Source organism: Sorex fumeus, unplaced genomic scaffold, assembly GCF_029834395.1.
Source record: "Sorex fumeus unplaced genomic scaffold, SorFum_2.1 ptg000008l, whole genome shotgun sequence".
Taxonomy (NCBI): domain Eukaryota; kingdom Metazoa; phylum Chordata; class Mammalia; order Eulipotyphla; family Soricidae; genus Sorex; species Sorex fumeus.
In genome coordinates this window covers 76,139,604-76,161,727 of record NW_026606065.1, presented here as the reverse complement: position 1 = coordinate 76,161,727, position 22,124 = coordinate 76,139,604, and the positions used below count along the sequence as shown (strand labels likewise).

At 39.0% G+C, this 22,124-nt stretch overlaps 1 protein-coding gene across 1 annotated transcript in view; it reads right to left on the bottom strand.

Moving 5' to 3' along the window:
* Nucleotides 1–22,124, bottom strand: part of DNAJC15 (DnaJ heat shock protein family (Hsp40) member C15) — a 68,274-nt gene that overhangs the window by 12,027 nt on the left and 34,123 nt on the right. The window contains exons 3-5 of the mRNA XM_056109875.1: nt 16,860–16,933; nt 11,532–11,608; nt 6,766–6,836 (exon numbers count right to left, since the gene is read on the bottom strand). Coding sequence (XP_055965850.1) covers nt 6,766–6,836; nt 11,532–11,608; nt 16,860–16,933 — 222 coding nt within the window. The remainder of the gene's footprint in view (nt 1–6,765; nt 6,837–11,531; nt 11,609–16,859; nt 16,934–22,124) is intronic.

Genomic DNA, 22,124 nt, shown 5'->3' with positions numbered 1-22,124 from the left:
GAGAGAGAGAGAGAGAGAGAGAGAGAGAGAGAGATGGAGCGCGATGGAGCGCGGAGAGACTAGCAAGGGAGACGTGGGGAGAAGAATGTAGGGGAAGAATACAGGAGCAAGTGCACAGAGAGAATAAGAGACGCGGCTGTGAGAGGGAGCAGACAGAGATGAGCCGGAGAGACAGGAGGAGATGGGAATGAGGGACAGTGTGAGACTAGAATGGGGAGCTTAGTGAGACTGGAACAGGCCTGTTGGGAGAGTGGATAAATGGCAACTGATCACCAACCAGCTTAGCCCTCTTTTCCTCCTTCATCCACCCACGGCCTGGGCCACCCCAGGAGTGGAGAGTGGCCCAAGTCCACCGAACCCGAACAGAGAGAAAGAGAGAGAGTACCATTGTGGCTTCTCCTAGCCGCCCAGAGATTATACAGTGGTACGTATACAATGGAATTCTACTCTACTGTAAAAAGATGAAATCATACAATTTGCTACTATGTGGATGGAACTAGCAGGTATCATGCTGCATGAAGTTAGTCAGGAGAGGGCAAAATCTCTTTCTCTATGTGAGTCTCTTTCTCTACGTGGAATAAAAAGAAAGATGGTAAGGGAATGTGACATTGTCAATGGAAACAATTTCTGAGAGTCAGCCTACAGAACTGTTCACTGAGGGAGTGGGGTGGATGAAGAGTGGAAGGAGATCTCGAGAAACTGGTGAAGGACACTGACACTGGGGTGATGAGTGGTATTGGAACACTGTAAGTCTGAACACTGTAAATCTTTTGTAAAAGGACAGAAGAGTCAATCAAGTAAAAAGACAACAAACTGACAACAGATCAAAAAAAGTACGAAACAAAAACAAACAGGAATAAACATTTCAACAATGAAACTTATCACACTGTTACCAACCAATAGAATAAACAGACAACATCAACAAGAAAATAAAAGCTGTAAACAACACTTTAACTACTCTATATGGACATCTATAGATCACACCTTGCAACAACAGAATAAACATTCCTTTCAAGAAAGTCTGTATACTATGCCATAAAAAACTTCAATAAATATATAAAGGATAAAAATAATATTTTGTTCCCAAGCACATGTCACAACGGGTTCTTTTCATCTTTTAGGTTTCCTTAGAAAAACCTCCTCGATTTAAGGTTGTCTCTTTCATATTCTGTATGTCAGGTCATTTTGTTGTATTTTTCCTTCACATTCTTTTATTTTACTTACTTTAATTTCAGCGATAGCACAGCCGGTAGGGCGTTTTCCTTGCAAGTGGCCGACCCGGCCGACCAGGGTTCGAGTCCTCCTCCCCTCTCAGAGAGCCCAGCAAGCTACTAAGAGTATCTTGCCCGCACAGCAAAGCCTGGCAAGCTACTCGTGACATATTCAATATGCTAAACACAGTAACAACAAGTCTCACAATGGAGACATTACTGGGCCTGCTTGAGCAAATCGATGAACAATGGGAGGACAGTGCTACAGTGCTACTTTAATTTCACATCCTGAAATAGTCTTATTCATTTATTGTCTATCCTTCTAATAGAATATATGTTCTATGACGACCATGATCTAGCTGTCTTATGTTATATATGTTATATATGTAAAGCCCCAATATTTAGTACAGTACCCAGCACACTCACTGTAGATGCTGAAAAATAATCTCTCTGAATGAATGAACGTATAGTCATGATCATTTTATAATAATCTAAACAAGTCGTTAAAATTTTTATCATTACCTTATTTTCAATTTTATCACACTATTTTATCTATATGTATTCTTTTATCTTTTTGCTTATTCATTCAATCGGAAAAAAAAAACCCTAGAGTTTATTATAGAGTGTATTGTCAGCCCCAGATACAAATATGAATAAGTCACTTTACTTTTAAACATCTTACTATTTATTAAGGAAAATTAACATCTGATAAGTTTTAAATTATATTTTTATCAAAAACTACTTAAATCAAAGACTTAGGTTGAGTAGAAACACTGAAATATGGATGAAAGAATGATAAATCCTTAGAAGCAAATAATAGTCCAGTACATTTATCAAAAAGAAATCAAGCTAATTAGGCATCACTTTTCATTAGTTAATCCATGTTTATTTTGGAGGGCTCATATCTTTTTCTAAATGTTTATAATACATCTTTTAAATGTAATATATCATAATAAATTATAGTATATTCTTACCAGGCATCATGTCAAATTTGGCTGCTTCTACTATAAAAGTAATTAGGGAAAATTCACTCAACAGTTTAATTACTCTGATTTCTTTTTAATACAAAAAGTTAATTTAATTTGCATGTCAAATACTATTAAAGAAGAGTGGGTATACTATATGTTTATTCGGTCATAAATGTAAAAGTCTGTTGACTGAAGACAGGAATATTTCAGCTAAATGTTAGGAAGAATTTTAACTAGAGTTGCATACAAAGCAGGAGCTCTCAACTGCTAAGTTGTCCCTTTCTGTGGGGTGGGGGGCATATTCCATACTTGGTCCTGTTCAGGACTTAATTCTGGATCAGTTCTCAGAGATCACTCCAGTCAGTGCTCAGGAGACCATAAAAGTGGGTGCATGCCAGGCAAACTCCCTATGCTTTACCCACTGCGCCAGGAAATTTACAAGTCATTTCCCCCAAGATTAAGCAGAAACAATCTAGCTAAACAGGTAGTTCAATCAGATCAATTAAATCTATGCTAGTAGATCTCAAACTACGCTAAGAAACACTTAAAAAATTCTGGTTCCAGGTTGGAAACTTCCCCCCAACTAAACTACGGGACCTAAGTACCACTTGGAATTCCCTCCCCACTCCCCACCTCCCCCCCAAAAAGCAGTATTGGAGAGATAGTAAAATGGATAAGGTACTTGCCTTTTGTACAACTAACCTAGGATTGATGCCTGGCATCACTTATGGTCCCTGAATACCACCAGAAATTATCTCTAAACACAGCAGACAGGGCTCCAAAAAGAAAATCCAATGTGGTGGTATAATTCTGTATACATTTTCTTTTTGGTAAAAGTTTACAAAACACAAATGTGACATTTGTTATTTTGTGACACTGAAATGTCAAATTACGGTTTCTAAGAGCTTACTTTTTTTTTTATTGAATCACCGTGATACACAGTACAAAGCTTTCATGATTGAGTTTCAGTCATACGATGATACAACACCCATCCCTCCACCAGTGTAGTGTTCTTAACCACCAATGTCCCAAGTATTCCCCCCGCTACCACCACTCCACGCCGCCCCCTGCCTCCATGGCAGGCACTTTCTTCTTACTCTCTCTTATTCTCTTACTCTTTGGGCATTCTGGTTTATAATACAGATACTGAGAGGTCATCATGTTTGATCCTTTGTCTACTGTCAGTACACATCTCCCATTCCAAGCGATCCCTCCAACCAGCACTGACTTAATGGTCCCTTCTCGATCCCAACTGTCTAAAGGCTTACTTTTAATTTCAATTTTTAGCACAGTCAGGTAACACACTGTGTCCTGAAATACAATTCGAGTATCACAGAATTAAAAAGCCTTTAAGAGAACTCTGAGATTCTACAGTTTTTCAAATTTACCTCACTGTCCTCCTTTCATTGAATATTAATATCAAACCAGTAATTGCTTAACAACTAACCTTTTCTATAGCAATTAAAAAAGCATATTCTTAGAAGTTATGTCTGAAAGCATGAGATCAAAGACCTCAAATTTCTTACAGCATTCATGTTTTATCTCACTAAATTAAAATGTCAAACTTTTATTTTTTACCAAAACCATATCTGAATGCTCATTTTAAAAACTGGATACAAAAAGTTAATTTTTAGCCATTTCTCACACCTAATCTTCTGGTGTCACTTTCTTTGCACAAGCTGATAATGAAATGTGTAACAAATTATAGTTGATCACACATTTGAAGTTCTTACTTTGTTTTACCAATGGGTAGAAACAAAAACAGAAACATAACTGTGCTGATATACTGGGATAGAAAGAACATTTAAGAATTTCAAGAGCACCTGATAAAAAATTAAAATTTTTGCAGCCACTTGAAGTACTCAATGGTGACCCAAACAAAGCAAATATGAATTTAAAAAAAAGGTTTCTTATACAAAAATGACATTTCTCACCCCTAAATGCTTCGGATTTTCTCTAAGAACAATGAGGCATGTGCTTTATCTTCTTTTCACTAAAAAACAAACAAACAAAAAAAAAACACAAAAAAAAACCCCACAAATTTCTTAACAACATTTCTTAGGAGTTACCATCTCCCAAATTCACCAGACACAAAGTTTTAACTCAGTAGTAGCAATGTTTTTTTTCTTTTTAATTTACCATAATTTTATAAGAAGGAGCTTTGAGCTCTGAGGTTTCAGGTAGTCTATAAACTCTGAAACACCAAGGTCTTTTTCTTGTTTAAATGTGCCCACAGATATCTGCAACACTTTTCGTTTTGCTTGGGGTCATACCCAACTTATAAGCAGGGCTTACTCAGGCTCCATGCTCACTTCGGCTTTGTGCTCAGGGGTAATCTCCTGGCAGTGCTCATGGTAACACCATGATACAGTACTAGGGTAGAACCCATATCAGTCATGTGCAAATCAAGTACTCTTATACCATCTCTCCAACCCATATCAATGCATTCTTAAGAGGGTGTCACTGTCACTGTCCTGTTGTTCATCGATTTGCTTGAGCGGGCCCAGTAACGTCTCCATTGTGACACTTGTTACTGTGTTTGGCATATCGAATACGTCACAGGTAGCTTGCCAGGTTTTGCCATGCGGCGAGATACTCTCGGTAGCTTGCCGGGCAATCCGAGAGGGGCGGAGGAATTGAACCTGGGTTGGCCAGAGGGTGTAATAATCCAAAAAGATTAAAAGCACCTTTCTTACAGCAAAAATGTGAATGAATGTGAATATAAAGAACAGTATTCATTAATAGACCAATAAACCTAATACTTGTATCATATGACAAAAAGGTTATTAAAAATAATCCTTTGGGACCAGAGAAATAGTACTCCATGTAGAGCACTTGCCTTGCACGCAGCTTACCTGAGTTTGATCCTTGTCATCCCATATGGTCCTCCAAGCACTGCCAGGAGTAATTCCTGAGTGCAGAGCCAGGAGTAACACCTGAGTATTGCTGGGTGTGGCCCACAAAAACAAAAAAATAAAAACAATCCTTTTAGAAACCATAGCGATAGTGCAGTAGGTAGAGCACTTGCCTGGCACATGGCCAACCCAGGTTTGATCTCCGGTATCCCATGTGGTCCCCCATGTGGTCCCCCAAGACCATCGGGAGTGATCCCTGAATACAGAGCCAGAGCCAGAGCATGAGCACCACCAGGTGTGGCCCCAAAACACTGAAACAAAAACGGACAAACAAAACCCACAAAAACACACACAAAAAATGCCAGTCCTTTTATAGATAATGAAATGGACATTTAGAGAAAGTTAAGGGGGTTAAAGGCTACACTACTAGCTAGAAGGCAGAAACACAATAAAGGCAGTCAACAACAATGTATCTATAGATATACAAACTCAGAATAAATCAAGATATAATTTTAGGTAATATGGGCTCAAATTATCAAATGTTTTCTTTTATATAATAAAGGAATCTAAAAATACAAATTTCTTTTAGAACTTGCTTCCCCGCCAGCAGGCATAATCACAACCTGTCAATCATCTGAAAGACAGGAGTGCTTGATCCTAAGCAATCAATGATAGAAGGGCAAATACTTAACCTGGAAGGGACAAAGGAAGTTTAGAAGACAGAGGGCTTCAAGGAGGCACTTAAACACATTTCCTTCTGAGTCAATTACTCTAAAAGCCATAATACAAAGAAAATTAGTAGAGCGCTCTTTCTGTAACTGTTGAAGCATCTTAAATATTTTAAGCAAAACCTTTTCTCAAAGATGATTCTCTTGTTTATTCACAGTAATAAACAGCAAATGCAAAAACACAAAGGAGATGATGTTTAGTAAGAATTTTCATAGTAACTAATTAAGTGAGAAAGCACACCCTATTTTGGTATAAGGATGAGAAGGAATCCAAAATTTGCTTAATTTTTTTTCAGAATGAGAAAACCGAAGATCCATAAATAAGAATTAAAAAAACTCTTCACTCTCCACTCCCACCCCTTGACTTTTAAAATACAATGCAACTTTCTACCATCTGTTATTTTAGAGAAGAGACAGTAATGAACATATGGGCTTTCTCTTTCAAGCAGCTGTAGTGTAGTTAAAGTTATAATAATTGTCTTTCTATAAGATAAATTTACATTAAAAACCTGGTCAGTTAAAAACAAGCAGCCCAGTCTCAGACCGTTCCAGAATAAAAGAAATTCAGAATCATCTGTGACATATTATAGATTTAGAAGGTATCTTTTAAAAACTTGTTTCTGTGTTTAAGGTTAACAAAATATAACTCAGAATTTAGTTTATCTAAGAAACCCTCATATCATGTTTTGTTCCTCAATCACAAACAGTGGTTACAAACTTGTATATAAAAGTCAGAACCTAAATACAATAACTACAGAAATTAGCACCTAAGTTCTTAGAAGTTGATGACCTATATCCACTACTGTTATAATTCACTGAACTCCAATCTAAAGACTCATTTATTTATAATTGACTCATTTATTTCTTATAAGAAAATCAGAATACTTATAACAAAATCAGCACATAAGTTTCTATCTCAATCATATATCACTTATAATTAGTCTAAATAAACTGAAATAAATCAGGGAACTCAGATAACATGAAAAACAGAAATTTTATCTACCTTTATCTGGATGATTTAAAATCATGATTCTCTTGTGAGCTGCTCTAATCTTGGCCTTACCAGCAGATGGGCTGTAACAGAAAAAAAAAAATTAAAGTGCCTATAATAAATGGTATATATTTATAAGCTAAAAATTTATGTGATTTCAAGAAATTAAAAACTAATGAGCATTTCACCCTCTTGTGGATAAATATGAAACTACAGCTTACCCCTTTAATTCTACCAAACACCAAAATAAACTATCACTCAATATATTTTAGCGGGTCTGAGTAGCTTCAGGTACTTGTGGACACAAGGAAGAATAGCATGCTGACCACCAGATGATCAACACTTGAGTGTTAAATCTCTCTAGAGATACGTATGCATATACAAACACATATATACACGCATACACACATACATGTATGCACATATATGTGCGTGTGTGTGTGTATATATATATCTGTATATATATCTGTGTAAACACTCATAGGTATATATATATTCATGGACTAACTCTTTAATGGAATTGACAACAATAGTAGTAGTCGCAAAACCCCAACTGTAAAACTTCAAGTACAATAATAGCAACCAACTACATGGTAACCTGAGCTTTTATGTATTACTGTATCTCTCTATTTACCGGTTTCTGTTATCTGATTGGTAACACACTATATAAATGAGGATTTGTGGAACTGACGAATCAGATAGATAATGCAAATTCTAGATCTTGATTACCTGGCTCCTCCCTCATCGATTCCTATATAACAAATACTACTTGCATTTTACTTTAGTCCTTTGTAGTATCAGTCCTTGTTCTCAATCAACTTAAAAAATTAAAACAATATATAGGGTGGGACAGTACATCTGTGAACTATAATAGACATTTGATACTTTGAGCGATAGCACAGCAGGTAGGGCGTTTGCCTTGCACGCAGACGACACCGCCGACCTGAGTTCAATTCCTCTGCCCCTCTCAGAGAGCCTGGCAAGCAACCGAAAGTATCTCACCCACACGGCAAAGCCTGGCAAGCTACCCGTGATTCACAGAGAGCAAGACTTTTTTTTTTTCCCCGATAAGCCAAACATAATAACAACAAGTCTCACAATGGAGACATTACTGGGCCCACTCGAGCAAATCGATGAACAATGGGAGGACAGTGAAAATGACAGTGGATCCTTCGAGTTATTTGGGGGGAGAGTTATATAGTCATAGGTAAATAGGTACTTGGTCTCCAGAGTTACCAGACTGCCCAGCTTTGCAAACAGGATTGGGTAATCTTAGTCAAATTTCTAAGCAACTATTTTGTCAGTTTTCTCACTGAAAAGCAAGAATAGAAAAAACTGATTCACAGAGAGCAAGACTTTTTTTTTCTAATTTTTATTAGTGAAACACCATGAGGTTGTAGCCTTACAAATTCCTGTGCTTGGGTTTCAGTTATACAATGATCTAGTACCCATCCCTCCACCAGTGCCCATTCTCCACCACAAATGATCCCAGTATCCCTCCCATCCCCCCGCCCCCGCCTCTGTGGCAGGGCATTCCTTTTTATTTTCTCTCCTCTTGGGTGCTGTGGTTTGCAAAAGAGGCATTGAGTGGCAATCATGTTCGGTCTATTAACTACGTTCAGCATGCATCTCCCATCTTGGGAGGATCCTCCCAACACCCTTTACTTGGTGCTCCCTTCTCTAGCTGAGCTGCCTTTTCCCCTAGAATGGAGAGCAACACTTTCTTTCTATTTGGAGAAGCCCATGTTCTGTCTTGAACATGTATCTCTCTCTCTTGTTCTCTTCACACATCTCTGAACTTCTTTCAATAAAACTACCCCCAGGAAAGAATTGTTTGAGGGGGCACAAGTCATTAAATTAATTCATTTAAGTAACAATGATCTAATTTCCTAATGTCATATATTTATACACATTCTGCAGACTCAAATGCATGTATCTTTTGGGAAAACGAGTCTTGCTCTGACCACCACTTTTTTCCCCCCAAGAAAAGAATTTATATGTAAATTCATTTGTGCAACAGAAACAAGCATTATTTCTATTTTATGACTGATAAAAGAGGTAATATGGTCAGTAGTAAAATTGGTATTCACCCAGACTTACTTGTTGTCAAAGTCTATGCTTACATTTTACTTGTCAAATTTTGCTGTTTCCAATGTGATCAAGTTTCCATCCTTCTATCTTTAAGTTAGCACCTAATTATCTTTCCTAATAGGAGAGCATTGGATGATATTGTCTATCTGTCCTCGCGTAGTTCATCGATTTTGCTCGAGCGGGCCCAGTAACATCTCCATTTTGAGACCTTTTGTTACTGTGTTTGGCATATCGAATATGTCACAGGTAGCTTGCCAGGCTTTGCCGTGCGGCGAGATACTCTCAGTAGCTTGCCGGGCAATCTGAGAGGGGTAGAGGAATCGAACCCAGCTCGGCCGGGCTGGCTGCGTGCAAGGCAAATGCCCTATTGCTGTGCTATCGATCCAGTCTACTATGGTGACAATAAATAACATCTCAAACACCTTTGCTTGAATTGTCATGCTTTAAATTCACATTTTTAGACTAAAAGAGCAGTTATAAGGTGGGGGATCTGATCAAACAACAATGCCATTTGGAAAAACACTAAAGGAAAGTTGGGAATAGTTTTCTTTCTAACTTGGTTCCCCTGCTTATAAAAATCATTTCCATTTTTTGTATTCCACAAGAGATCTCATTTCTTGTGATACTTAATTAAAGCACAAAAGCTAAATTGAGCAGTTTCCCCGGCTCCACATTGCCACATCTACCTTTTTTTCTTGTTAAATTACCAGATATACCCTGTTGCACCTTAAGAATCTGCTAATCCAGAAGAGATTAAAAAAAAAAAAAAGGAATTGTCAACATCCCTGGCTCTATTCAGAACAGAAGTAGATCCCCTCCTTCTGGCTAGGTCCCAGTAGCCGTCACATCTGACCTCCATCATATTAATAGGCACAGCACCACAACTCCTGAAATGCGCAGTTGCATACAGATCTATTCAGCAAATTCCACACTGCTCGATTATACTTTCTGTCACTAAGTGAAGACAGGCAGTGAAGGAAGAGAGCAATGCATAGCCTAATCCCTCAGAATATCCCAGGGGTCTAACTACACAGAGTCAGCCTCAGCACAGCAGGAACAGTGGAAAACCAATGGAGAAACCTCATGGGAAACCCATTAAACTAAAGGAATGAAAACAGTAATGGGAGGCACAACCAATACCACCCAGACCTGTAAATCGGCAGAAAATGACTTTCATGACACAAGGATGAAGATGTTAATGACACCCAAAAAATGAGTCACAGGTAGTCAGCAAAGTACAAGAAAATGTGAGAGCCAAAATGAGACCTGCAAGTAGAAATGAAAAGAAAATGGAAGAGTGTGGTAGATGATACAAAAAATTCATCTGAAGTTCTAAGCAGCAGAATAACAATAGTTTAGAAAAATGTGGAGATGCTCCAAGATGAAATGGAAGAAACCTCTAGAAAACAACAAAAGATGGAAATAAGTGAAAAGAAAAGACACCACACCAGAGAACTATGGAACGGGAGCAAAAGGAACAAAATAAGAATCATCAGAGTCCCTGAATCAGGAAGGCACATTGATGAAGAACGAACAGTTTTAAAAAATCATAGCTAAGAGCTCTCAGAATTATCTTGGTTCTCTTCAGTCTTATTAAATTTTACATTTGTAGGGTTTATCTATTTCATGTAAACTCTAAAATGCATTGCACAGAATTGTCCGCAATATTAATTATTTAAATGTATATACCTCTAAGAAATACATTTTTTTAAAAAAATTTACTTCATCAACTTATCACTGATTTACAATTCTGTGGAAATTCAAGAGATGAGTTCTATTCATCTAAATGGGTGTGTCACCACTTCCACATAACAGAGAGAGAGAGAGAGAGAGAGAGAGAGAGAGAGAGAGAGAGAGAATAGAGAAGCAAATGATCACAGTCTTCGGAACTTAAGATTCTACTGAATAGAGCTTACATGGCAGGAGTGGACGGGGGTTGGGAGGGCCCTAGGGACCTTGGCAGAGGGAAGAGGGCTCTTAATGTGATGATGACTCTGATGCTGGAATGACGTGTGCATGAAAAACATGATTAGTAGTATTGAAATCCCAGTCTCTCAGTAAAAATAGCCAAGAAAATCAAATTTTTTTAAATGTATATTATGTCTCATGGAATTAAAATAATTCCCATCAAAAGTCTTCTTAGCTATGTTGATTAAATCAGCAGAAGATAACCAGACTCTACAAAAATTTTAGTGAACAAATGAAAATATTACTATTGGTAAGTCTAATAACAGATGTCTTAATGTAAGTATTAAATGATAAAACATACACACACATATACACACACATATTAACTTTCTAATGACCAGAGTTAGATAACAAATAAGGTAAAACAAACAAAATTCTATATGTTAAATTGTAAAATTAGAAAAGAATCATGAAGCAAATCCTTTAATTTAAAAGACGATTCAGACAACTTACAGAACTGGATTCAAGATGAATCCATTTCAAATAAGGAATACTTTGAAATTGCACTATTCAAATATAATAGCCCTTTTTAATAGAATAAATACCACAACTTTGATTTTTTTTAGGAGTAACGAGACTGTCTCTTAAATCTGAAATGTTAAAATTAATTTTCTCCTCTTCCATTCATAATCTTAAAATATAAGGATAAGTGTATCATGATATTTTTCCACTTTTCAAGACAAAGACAGAACAAAATAATATTTATGCAGAATACATACCTTATACCCAAAATAAGACTAGCTTCTCTCCGACTCATTTTTTGTTCAAATCCTCCTTTATAGTAGGATGAAAGACTCTGCACAGAAAAGAAAAAAAAGAAATAATTAGTTCCACATATTAGGTGCATGACCTCAATCTCATCACATAGCTGCAGTCACAGAAATGCCTTTTATTAAAAGTCAGCTTGAAATTATGGGGGGAGTGGGTGATCCACAGGGGAAGTATTAAGTATTAAACAATGATATATTACAAAATACAAAGATACAATGACCAAGAGGAAAACTTTTAAACTACTAACAATTTCTCACCTTCAGATATATTAATTTTTCTACACTGAGATATAATTATGACCAAAAAAATAAGAGACTGGTGGAAACAAAAAGTTAAACTTTTTTTCTTAAGCTCTGCAGTAATTTTTTTTCATTGACCTTGAACAAATCACTTAATGTTAATACTAATACAAGCATAAAACAGACATCTGTTTGACCTAATAGACTAGCTGAAAAGAGCTGACAAAGTGTGGAGGACATCAGGACAGTAGATGTCTGGACCAAGAGACAATAAGAAACTAGACAATAAGAAACTACACCTTTCCGGGGTAGTCTCCTAACAAATGATTGGCAATGGAGTTATGAACACTGCAGTTCTAGAACTTTCAGTCCCTGGATTTCTTATCTCTCTATTCAAGCTCCAGGACTCCCCAGGTAGATGGCTGAGGACATGGTTAAAACTGTACTATGGTCCAAATTATACTTCAAGCCTTCCTTCTTTTCTTACATTCTGGAGTCACTGATCCTAACACTCCTCAACCACTTACAGCTGGTTCTTAAATCTGCTTTCTAGAGAATTTAAACTGCAAATGACTTCAAGGCTTCTGGCCTAGACTACCATACTGCCATTTAATAACTTAGAGAACAACCGGTGGATTGTTCCAGGTAACAGAAACCAGAAACTGGTGTGAGATACATTAAATTTGAAATGGGAAAGTCTGAGCTGGAGATAACATTTGGGATTATCTAAAGACAAAAGACTGAGATCATTTTGCTTAGTACAAAGACTGAGACTCAGAGACTGCAATGTTTGGTGGTATAAAAATTGAGAAGAATCCGTTCAAGAAATGCAGAGAGCCCAGGAATGAAGCAGGCGTATAAAGAAGAGATCAAAAGTAAGGAAGTAAAAAATACAAGTGCTTTTGGTAGGTCAAGCTAACACATGAGCTGAAAATTTACCACCAGTTATATCAAAAAGATCAAAGACTAACAAAAGCTGAAGGAAGTAGGAAGGAGAATCTGATAAAAATGGATTTCCGAAAGTGTCCAACAACAGAGGAGTGAATAATCTTAGCCACTAAGGGTTAAGAAAGAGAGCTGTGAGCCTGGAATCCATCAGATTGTGTGTTAGTGGTAGGTTCCAAGAGAAGGAAATGGAAGTGCCAGCAAATCACATTTTGGAATCAAAAATGGCAGGAAAGGGAGTAGTTATAACAGTTACATCAAGAAACTAAATATACATAGTACTCAGTAATAAGTGGGTGAAAACCACTACTTTAAGCAGTATTCCAACAAAATGGGGAGTGGGGGGGAAGAAGTATGAAGAAAACAAAGATGAGATTTAAGACCAAGATGATGGTTAAATGTAAAAGCAACACATAAAAATTGAAGGAAAAATGAAAAGAGAACCCTTAGGAACTAGTATTTTGAACATTCCACTTTGTGTGACATAACATGTTTATGGTCCCTACTTTTCATAACTCTATTTTATTTCATCCAGCATCATATTTACAAAACCAAAACATGCTGTTTATAAAGCCAAACTCTTTAGAATCAGTAGTGCCAAGAGACACTTTCATTTCTGTTTCCCAGGAATGATTAATATTTAAAGAACTGCTCAAAAACTCAGCTTCACTGAAGTATAATTATGATAAAGGCATTCTAAGATGTTTCACTGCAAATCCAAGAGTAGTACTTTGTGAAATGGAAGACACTATTTTTTGAAAGCGATGTTTCTTAACTTGAAGTTCACAGAGAAAAGGAAAGGAGATTCGCCCTCTCCTCTCTGGAAAAAAAGATGGTGGCCGCATGGGAGCCTTGTGGAGAGCAGGTCTGAGCTGGGGGTGGGGGTGCGATGGATACTTCATGAGACGGGGGGGAGGGGCATTCCGGCCTGTCCTTCACACCCTACCGAGGTCACCAGTTACCCCCCACGAGCGGCTCTCTGGCAGGGCCACGACCCCAGAAGCACAGAGACCAATCTCTTAATTACCTGACTCTCAGTAGAAATACTTGCAGGGTTAATAAATAAAATAGCAGAAATCCAAAACCGCACAGCCACAATAGCGACATCATTTAATTCTTGAACCCAGCTGTAGAAAGCAAATCATTTCACAATGCTTTTTCAGCATGGCTGATTTGGGGGGGGGGGGGGAAGTCTAAATAATAATGGTGCAACTTTTATCAAAACAATGAAACTAGTCAAAGTAGACAGAGTGTTAACTATAATTCATCTACCCCACAGACATTGGGGGGGGGGGGGTGGTTTGGGGAGGGCTTATTGGGATTCTTCGTGGTGAAAAATCAGTACTGGTAAAGGGAAATGTGATTGATATTTGCATGACCGAGACCTAAACCTGAAAGCTTTGTAACTTTTCCCACAGCGATTCAATAAATAAATTAATAAAAAAAAAAAAAAAAAAAAGAAAAGGAAAGGAGGGAACTGCATCATTTTCCTCTCCAAGAAATGCAGATGCCAGGTCCACCTTACATGGGACAATCACTCAAACCCCTTATCTACAAGCCTCCACAGAGCAGTGAAAATGCTCTCATTCTTTTGCTCTCGCTTCCTTTACAATGTTAAATAATACAGTGTAAATGATTTTACTAAGGATCACCATAACAGAAGAAAATGATTCCTAAAATTATTTCTTATTTATTAGAAAATGAAAGGATAGAAGTAACATTCACTTAAAGAACTATGCCAGGATTTCCACGGCTATTGATTACTCTATTTCAAGCCCCCATCATCTATTATCTGCTGTTTCTCAATACCTTCTTTAGCACACTCAGACTGCTACTCTGGCTCACTCTGTTCAGTACCTGCTGCAGTTGACACACTCGTCATCTGCAAATCACACTGCCCCATGCTCAGAACCCTCCAGAGGCTTTTCACAGAAAGTAAAATCTGATGCTTTTATTGGCCAATTAGGCCCAATGTGCTCTAGGCCCAAACTAACGCTACTTCCGTCCTTCAACATATTTCTGTATAGCCACCGGTGTTAACTCTTGCTGCCAAGTTCACTTCCACCTTAGGACATGTGCAGCCCTCACAGGGCGTAACACATATTTTACTTCCGCTGCTTGTGCAGCCAATCCTCTCCTTTCTAAGAGTTGCCCTTCCCTGGCCGATCTAACAGTATCCTCTCTGCTGTGGCTGTTCTTTACCTCTAAACTATTCGAATATGATTAACCAACAATCTTCCTTGTTCATTTGCAGAGCTTCTTGTTTCTATTAAAATGTATATTCCTAGAGGAGAACGACCCACACCCCACAAAATGGCACACAGAGGTAGTTAATGAATATTTAGTGGATGAATACTAAAGAGCTATCAATAATTTAACCAAATGAAACAAAATTAAAAACATACAAAATAAACACATGCTCCCTCTAATCACAGACATGCACTTACAGGTCTGCAAAATTACCTGCAATTTTTTTGAACCTAAGTTTAATTATGTGCCAGTATGCCATCCTTTGCTGATGTATAATTGACCAGTGACCTCAAGTATGGCCATTGGTCATGGATAATTAAGCTTTGCAAGCCTATAATGTGTTTGCTGAAATAAGTGATTCAATCTTAAACTAGATAGGTTGGTACAAGCCAACCTTCTATTCCAGACATGCCTCTATTTTCAGAAGTCAATGTTTCTTTTACACTGCCACAATGGTTTTTCTTTGCATTGTCTCCAGTGGTCACAAAAGCACAGTTCATCACACTGCAGCTTTTCAGGCACCTGGTATCATTCATTCTTGACTTATATTCAGCTCGGCAGAGAAGCTGCAAGAAGAATGCATTAAGTCCAACAGAATTTTAGGGTTGAGATCTTATAATGTTATGTTTGGAAAGGCCGGATACGGCTATACAAGGAAACTAGCTTCAAATTTCAAGCTAAAATAAGCTCTTGGGAAAGCTCTATCAGGGCAGGAATGTTCTGTAGCAGCTATGCCTATATCATGGCCAGAGACTGATATATGGTAGACAATCATTAAATAAATAAATGTGTATGAACTAGCACTGCACTGTACACTGTCGTCTCTGCGTTCATCGATTTGCTTGAGCAGGCACCAGTAATGTCTCCATTGTGAGATTTGTTGTTACTGTTTTTGGCATATTGAATACACCACGGGGAGCTTGCCAGGCTCTGCCATGTGGGCAGGATATTCTGGGTAGCTTGCCAGGCTCTCCGAAAGGGATAGAGGAATCGAACCTGGGTTGACCGTGTGCAAGGCAAATGCCCTACCCACTGTGCTATCATTCCAGCCAGCATATGAAATAAGAAAGAAAACTTAATGGTCTTAAAAATGGATATAATGCTATAAAAGAAATAGGATAATTCGATGTCAATATCAGGAATAAGGTTAGATATAGAAAGAATATGATCAGAGGCTGAAGAGTTAGTACAGTGGATAGGGCACTTGCATTGTACACAGCAGACCCGTGTTCAGTCCCTGGCACCACATATGAATCCTTGGGCCCTGGCAGGAGTAATCCTTGAGCACTGCTGGGAGTGGTCCCCCCAAAATAACAACAACAAAGGAAATAATGTGACCACCAAAAGGTAAAAGGTAAAGGCCCTCCCGTTGATCGTCGATTTGCTCGAGCAGGCCCAGTAACGTCTCCATTGGAGACTTTGTTGTTACTGTGTCTGGCATATCGAATACTCTCGGTAGCTTGCCAGGCTCTCCGAGAGGGGCGGAGGAATCGAACTCGGGTCGGCCATGTTGGCCGCTTGTAAGGCAAACGCCCTACCCACTGTGCTATCGCTCCAGCCCTTTAAAGGTAAAGGCCCTCCCGTTGATCGTCGATTTGCTCGAGCGGGCCCAGTAACGTCTCTATTGGAGACTTTGTTGTTACTGTGTCTGGCATATCGAATACTCTCGGTAGCTTGCCGGGCTCTCCGAGAGGGGCGGAGGAATCGAACTCGGGTCAGCCATGTTGGCTGCGTGCAAGGCGAACGCCCTACCGCTGTGCTATCGCTCCAGCCCTCGTGACCACCAAAAATTTAAACTAAATCAATATATGAGCTTTATAACTAAAAGCACCTTTAACTTACAGGAGTTGAAATCTTCTTTGCAGTTTCTGTGATTACTTGTTCTAGAGGTTTCCAAACCTGAAATGCATAGCGACCTTAGAAAGGAACAAGAATAAAATCATTGTTAATACCCACCAGAAACTCGAATGGTGAAGGAATGGGAGTTGGACTATATTATGACTGAAACCCAATCATGAACAACTTTGTACTTTGTAACTGCATATCTCATGGTGATGCAACAAAAAAAAATTCAGTTTTACAAAAGAAATTTAAAAACACTAATAACGATAAAATGTTCCAGTCACAATTTTTAATTTTCTTTTTTGGGTCACACCCAGCGATGCACAGGAGTTACTCCTGGCTCTGCACTCAGTGCTCAGAGGACCATATGGGATGCTGGGAATCAAACCCGGGTCGGCCGAGTGCAAGGCAAACGCCTACCCGTTGTACTATCTCTCCAGTCCCAATAATTTTTAATTTTTAAAGGAAAGCCAGAATGTTGTTGAAGTATCATCAACATATCTATTAGATCTATCAAATTCTAGCTAAAGATTATCAAATTAGAAATTTCCATTACATATAAATTATATATATATTGTATAGCTTATGTATATAATAGATACAGAAAATAACATTCTGTAACAAACTGTGGGCTGGAGCAATAACACAACGGGTAGGACATTTGCCTTGCACTCGGCCGACCCGTGTTCAATTCCTCCGCCCCTCTCAGAGAGCCCGGCCAGCTACTGAGAGTATCTCGCTCACAAGGCAAAGCCTGGCAAGCTACCCGTGACGTATTCGATATTCTAGAAACAGTAACAACAACTCTCACAATTTGTTGTGAGACATTACTAGTGACTGCTCGAGCAAATTGATGAACAACAAGAGGACAGTGCTAACAAACTGTAGCTAAATTATTTTCATATAAAGATATACATGAATGAAAATAATTATTCACTGAATCTCAAATCAACACTTGTGTTTCATTTTGATTTGGGGGCCAGGAGGGTTTAAGCCACACTTAGCTGTAGGCCTAGGGATCACTCCTGAAGTGCTCAGAGAACCATAATTGGTGCTGGGGACTGACCCAGGGTTGGTCACATGCAAAACAAAAACTATAATCCCTTGTACTGTCTCTCAGGCCTAGGATACTTTTCACTTTGAAAAATATAGAAAAAAGAATCACTTAATCACTTAATCCCCGTTATTCATCGATTTATTCGAGCGGGTGCCAGTAACATCTCCATTCATCCCGGTTGCGTGCTAGCGTAGCCCAATGGTATCTGTACGCTCTAGGAACATGCAGAGCCTCAAACCGATCATTTAGGTTCTTGACGAAGAAGTCTGACCATCTTATAGGTGGGCGTCCACGTGATCTTTTGATGTCCCGTGGAATCCAATCAGTAATGGCTCTAGTCCAGCGGTTGTATGTAAACCTCATTACGTGTCCAGCCCATCTGATTTTTGATGTCTTGGCAAATGAGACAGCGTCCCTGATTCTTGAGCGTTGACGAAGATCAGAACTCCGGATTCTATCTCTCATTTGAGTGAATCGTGATATTCCAAGCATAGTTCTTTCGATTCCTCTTTGAGAGACCCGAATAGTGTTCTCATCCTGTTTTCGTAGGGTCCAGGTCTCTGAGGCATATGTTAATGCAGGAAGAATAGTGGAATCAAAGAGATGTGCTCGTAGCTGGAGGTTCTTTGTCCTTTTAGTTATTTCTTCAATGCTCTTGAAGGCATTCCAAGCCGCTCTCTTCCTCCTGCGCAACTCAGGTGCCAGGTCATTCATCATGTTGATTTCTCAACCTAGGTATATATAACTGTTGCATTCGGAGATGGTGGTTCCATTGAGAGCGAATGGAGCGTCAGGAACAAGGTTGTTTCTCATAAACATTGTCTTCGTAAGATTCAGCTGTAGACCAACCTTTCCACACTCATGGTCATAGTCGTTCAGCATTTGTGCCGCTTGGGTGATGTTTGGTGTTATTAGAACGATGTCATCAGCAAAGCGGAGGTGGTGTAGTTGCCGACCATCTATCTTCACTCCCATGTTCTCCCATTCCAGTCGTCGCATGATGTTCTCGAGGGTGGCACTGAAGAGTTTTGGTGAAATGGTATCACCCTGCCGAACCCCTCTCTTGATATGGATGATTACTTCTTTATAGAATGGTGAGATCTTGGTAGTGAATCCGCAATAGAGCTCACGAAGGATCCTGATGTATTGAGTTTGTACGCCCTGATTGGCTAGGGCTTCCATGACCGCTTCCGTCTCAACAGAATCAAAGGCCTTTTTTTAAATCAATGAACGTTAGACAGAGCGGCATCTTGAACTCCCGAGATACCTCAATGAGCTTGGTTATTGTGTGGATATGGTCGATGGTACTGAATCCTTTTTGGAATCCAGCTTGTTCACATGGTTGTCCTTCATCTAGTGTTCTGCTAATCCTATTCAGGATGACTCGAGTGAATAGTTTGTAGATGACAGACAATAGGCAGATTGGGCGATAGTTGCCAATGTCATGGATGTCTCCTTTCTTGAATAGTAGTACAGTCCTCCTGGTTTTCCATTGGGATGGAACCTTGCATTCAGACAGGTAGCGTGTGAAGAGTCGAGCCAATGTATTGATGAGTACTGATGGTAAGTTCTTCAGGTGTTCAGGGCTGATCTTGTCTGGGTCAGGTGCTCTTTGTTTCTTTACCGACGAGATGGCATGTTGGATTTCAGAAGGGAGAACATTGGGAACGACATATCCATCATGTGGTATGTGGTATGTGGGCAAGTGGATGTGGCTATTAAAGAGATCTGAGTAGAAGTCATGAATAATCTTCTCCATTGCCCTTCTGGAAGATGTGATAGATCCATCATGATGTCGGAGGGCAGTCATCTTGGTTTTGTAGTTGGTGAAGGACAGGCGGGCATTACGAATGTTTTTCCCAGCTTCTGCTGCATCTATCAGTACTGCTGCTCTCCTGTTTTTGAGGTCATCCTTGATGGCTTCTCTGCACTGTTTTGCCAGTTCGGATGTTCGTTTGTGGTTGCCTGAGGCATGTGCCAAGCCACGTTGGCGAATAAGTTCAAGAGTGTTCGAAGAAAGACGGTTTTTTGTGGTTAACTCTTTCTTGGCATTCCTTGTACAATCATGGAGGTGCTGAATCATTCGATCGTATTCCTCATCAATGTTGTCAATGTCGGCATCTTCCCATGTTGTCGCAATAGAGCCAAAGAGCTCCCAGTTGGTGGTTGTTCTGGGAGTCCTCTTCTTAAATCTTGCATTTTTTGTTCTGTGAGGTAGAATTTTGCACGAAGAAGACGGTGGTCTGATCCCGTTTGGAATTTTGGGACAACAGCAACATTGGTTAGGCAAAACCGCCGATTGAATATGATGTGGTCTATTTCACTGTGGAACCGTCCATCGGGAGACTCCCATGTCCAACGTTTAGATTCAGCCTTTTGGAATTGTGAGTTACCATGGAAGGTTTTGGTTGACATGATGAACTCAGACAGTCTGTCACCCTGTTCGTTCCATTCCAGGCCATGGGTTCCGATGTGGAGTTCATCGACTGATCTTCTTGGTCCTATCTTGGCATTAAAATCACCGACAATGATCTTGTAGAAGGTGTGATCTTCTTTATAGAACTTCTCCAGCTCCATGTAGAATTTCTCAGTTTCTCTTTCACCATAACTGGATGTTGGTGCATAGACAACAAAGATAGAAACTGCCGGTAGTGAGCCACATTTATTCAAGTGTAATCATCCGATTCGGGTTGTTAGGCATTCGAATGAATCAATGCTCTTGACTAAGTTTGTGTTGACAAGGATACCGACACCACCGACGCCTCTTTTATCACATGTTCCAAGGAACAGTTCTTCTCCAGTGTCGAAAACAGCATGATGGGATTGATGTCTTCTCGTTTCGGTCAGACCAATGATGTCGTACTTGATTTTTCGTGCTTGTACCATAAGGTCTTCAATGGATGCAGCAGATGCCAGCATACGAGCATTAAAAGTACAGACAATCATTTTTGTTTTTCTGCATTTTGGCAGCCTATGTCTGCCTTGGTGTTTTATCAGCCTCTCCTTCCATATCCTTCTCGACTCTGCATATTCAGGGTTAGGGAAATGAGATCCATTTATTACTGGATTTGGCATATCAATTTGGTCTATTTGGCATAGACCTCGGATAGCTTGCCAGGCTCTGCCGTGCGGGTTGGATATTTAAGGTACCCTGAAAACTTAGAGAAAAGTAAATAAATAGTCGCGTGGCCGCAAATGCGGCCGCACGCTCCCGGGAGCTTGTTGTGATAATCTCTGGATCCTGGCCGTTGTTGGGGTTACATGGCAGTTGGAGGGTGTAACTGTCTAGCTACTGACAGGTCCAGTCCCAAACCGTGCAGGCTTGGAGATCTCAGCCCCGGGTCTCACACACACGCACAAAATTATAAAATATTGTTTATAATCTATACAACATAGGAGTGACTTAAGGGGTTACCTTTAAAATAAAAAACTAAAACTAGGCAGAAAATGTTTATCAAAGATGTTTACTACTGATTTCTCACTAGGGACGACTAGCTCCGAGAAACAATTTACTTTGGTGTTTCCTTTCTTTAGACATGCTAATAATCAAAAATTCAAGTCTTGACATTTAAGGATCAATAGCAAAACAGATTCTATATGATTCAGCAGCAAAGAACAAGAATAAAATATATGGTTAATTCCCTTTTTGTACCCTAATTGGAATACGTGTCTACCAATAATAGTAACTCTATTCCCAAAAGTCTTGTTGAAAAGAAAAAAAAAAAAACAGTATGACACTATGAACTTTAATTCAATTTCCAACACTGACTGTTTTTTACAAATCTAGATTTGCACTGGGACAGTTTAAGACATAGATATTTCTAAAATTATAAGCAAAGTATATGATTATTCCTCTGCAAACAAAAATGTTACAGTGAAAAACAGGATGTTAGAAAGGGAGAAATACAAAGTAGTGTTTACAAGTATAAGTTAAGTATAAGACAAAACGCTCTTTAGATCAAGGAGAACATTAAGTAAGGTGAATCTGAATGATGCTGAAACCCTCACTCAAATCTGAGAGATTTCAACTTCCTTTTGATCCTACAATAGAATAAATACATAAATTTTTTAAGTTTTATCAAAATTTCTTCAAAACCTTGATCAGACAGTCTCAAAAAAAATAAAAGCAGTTCAAGGCTTCAAGAAGTGACATCTGGATACAGCCAAAGAGAAGAGCCACATGGAGGGCGGGGATTCACAGCTCCCGA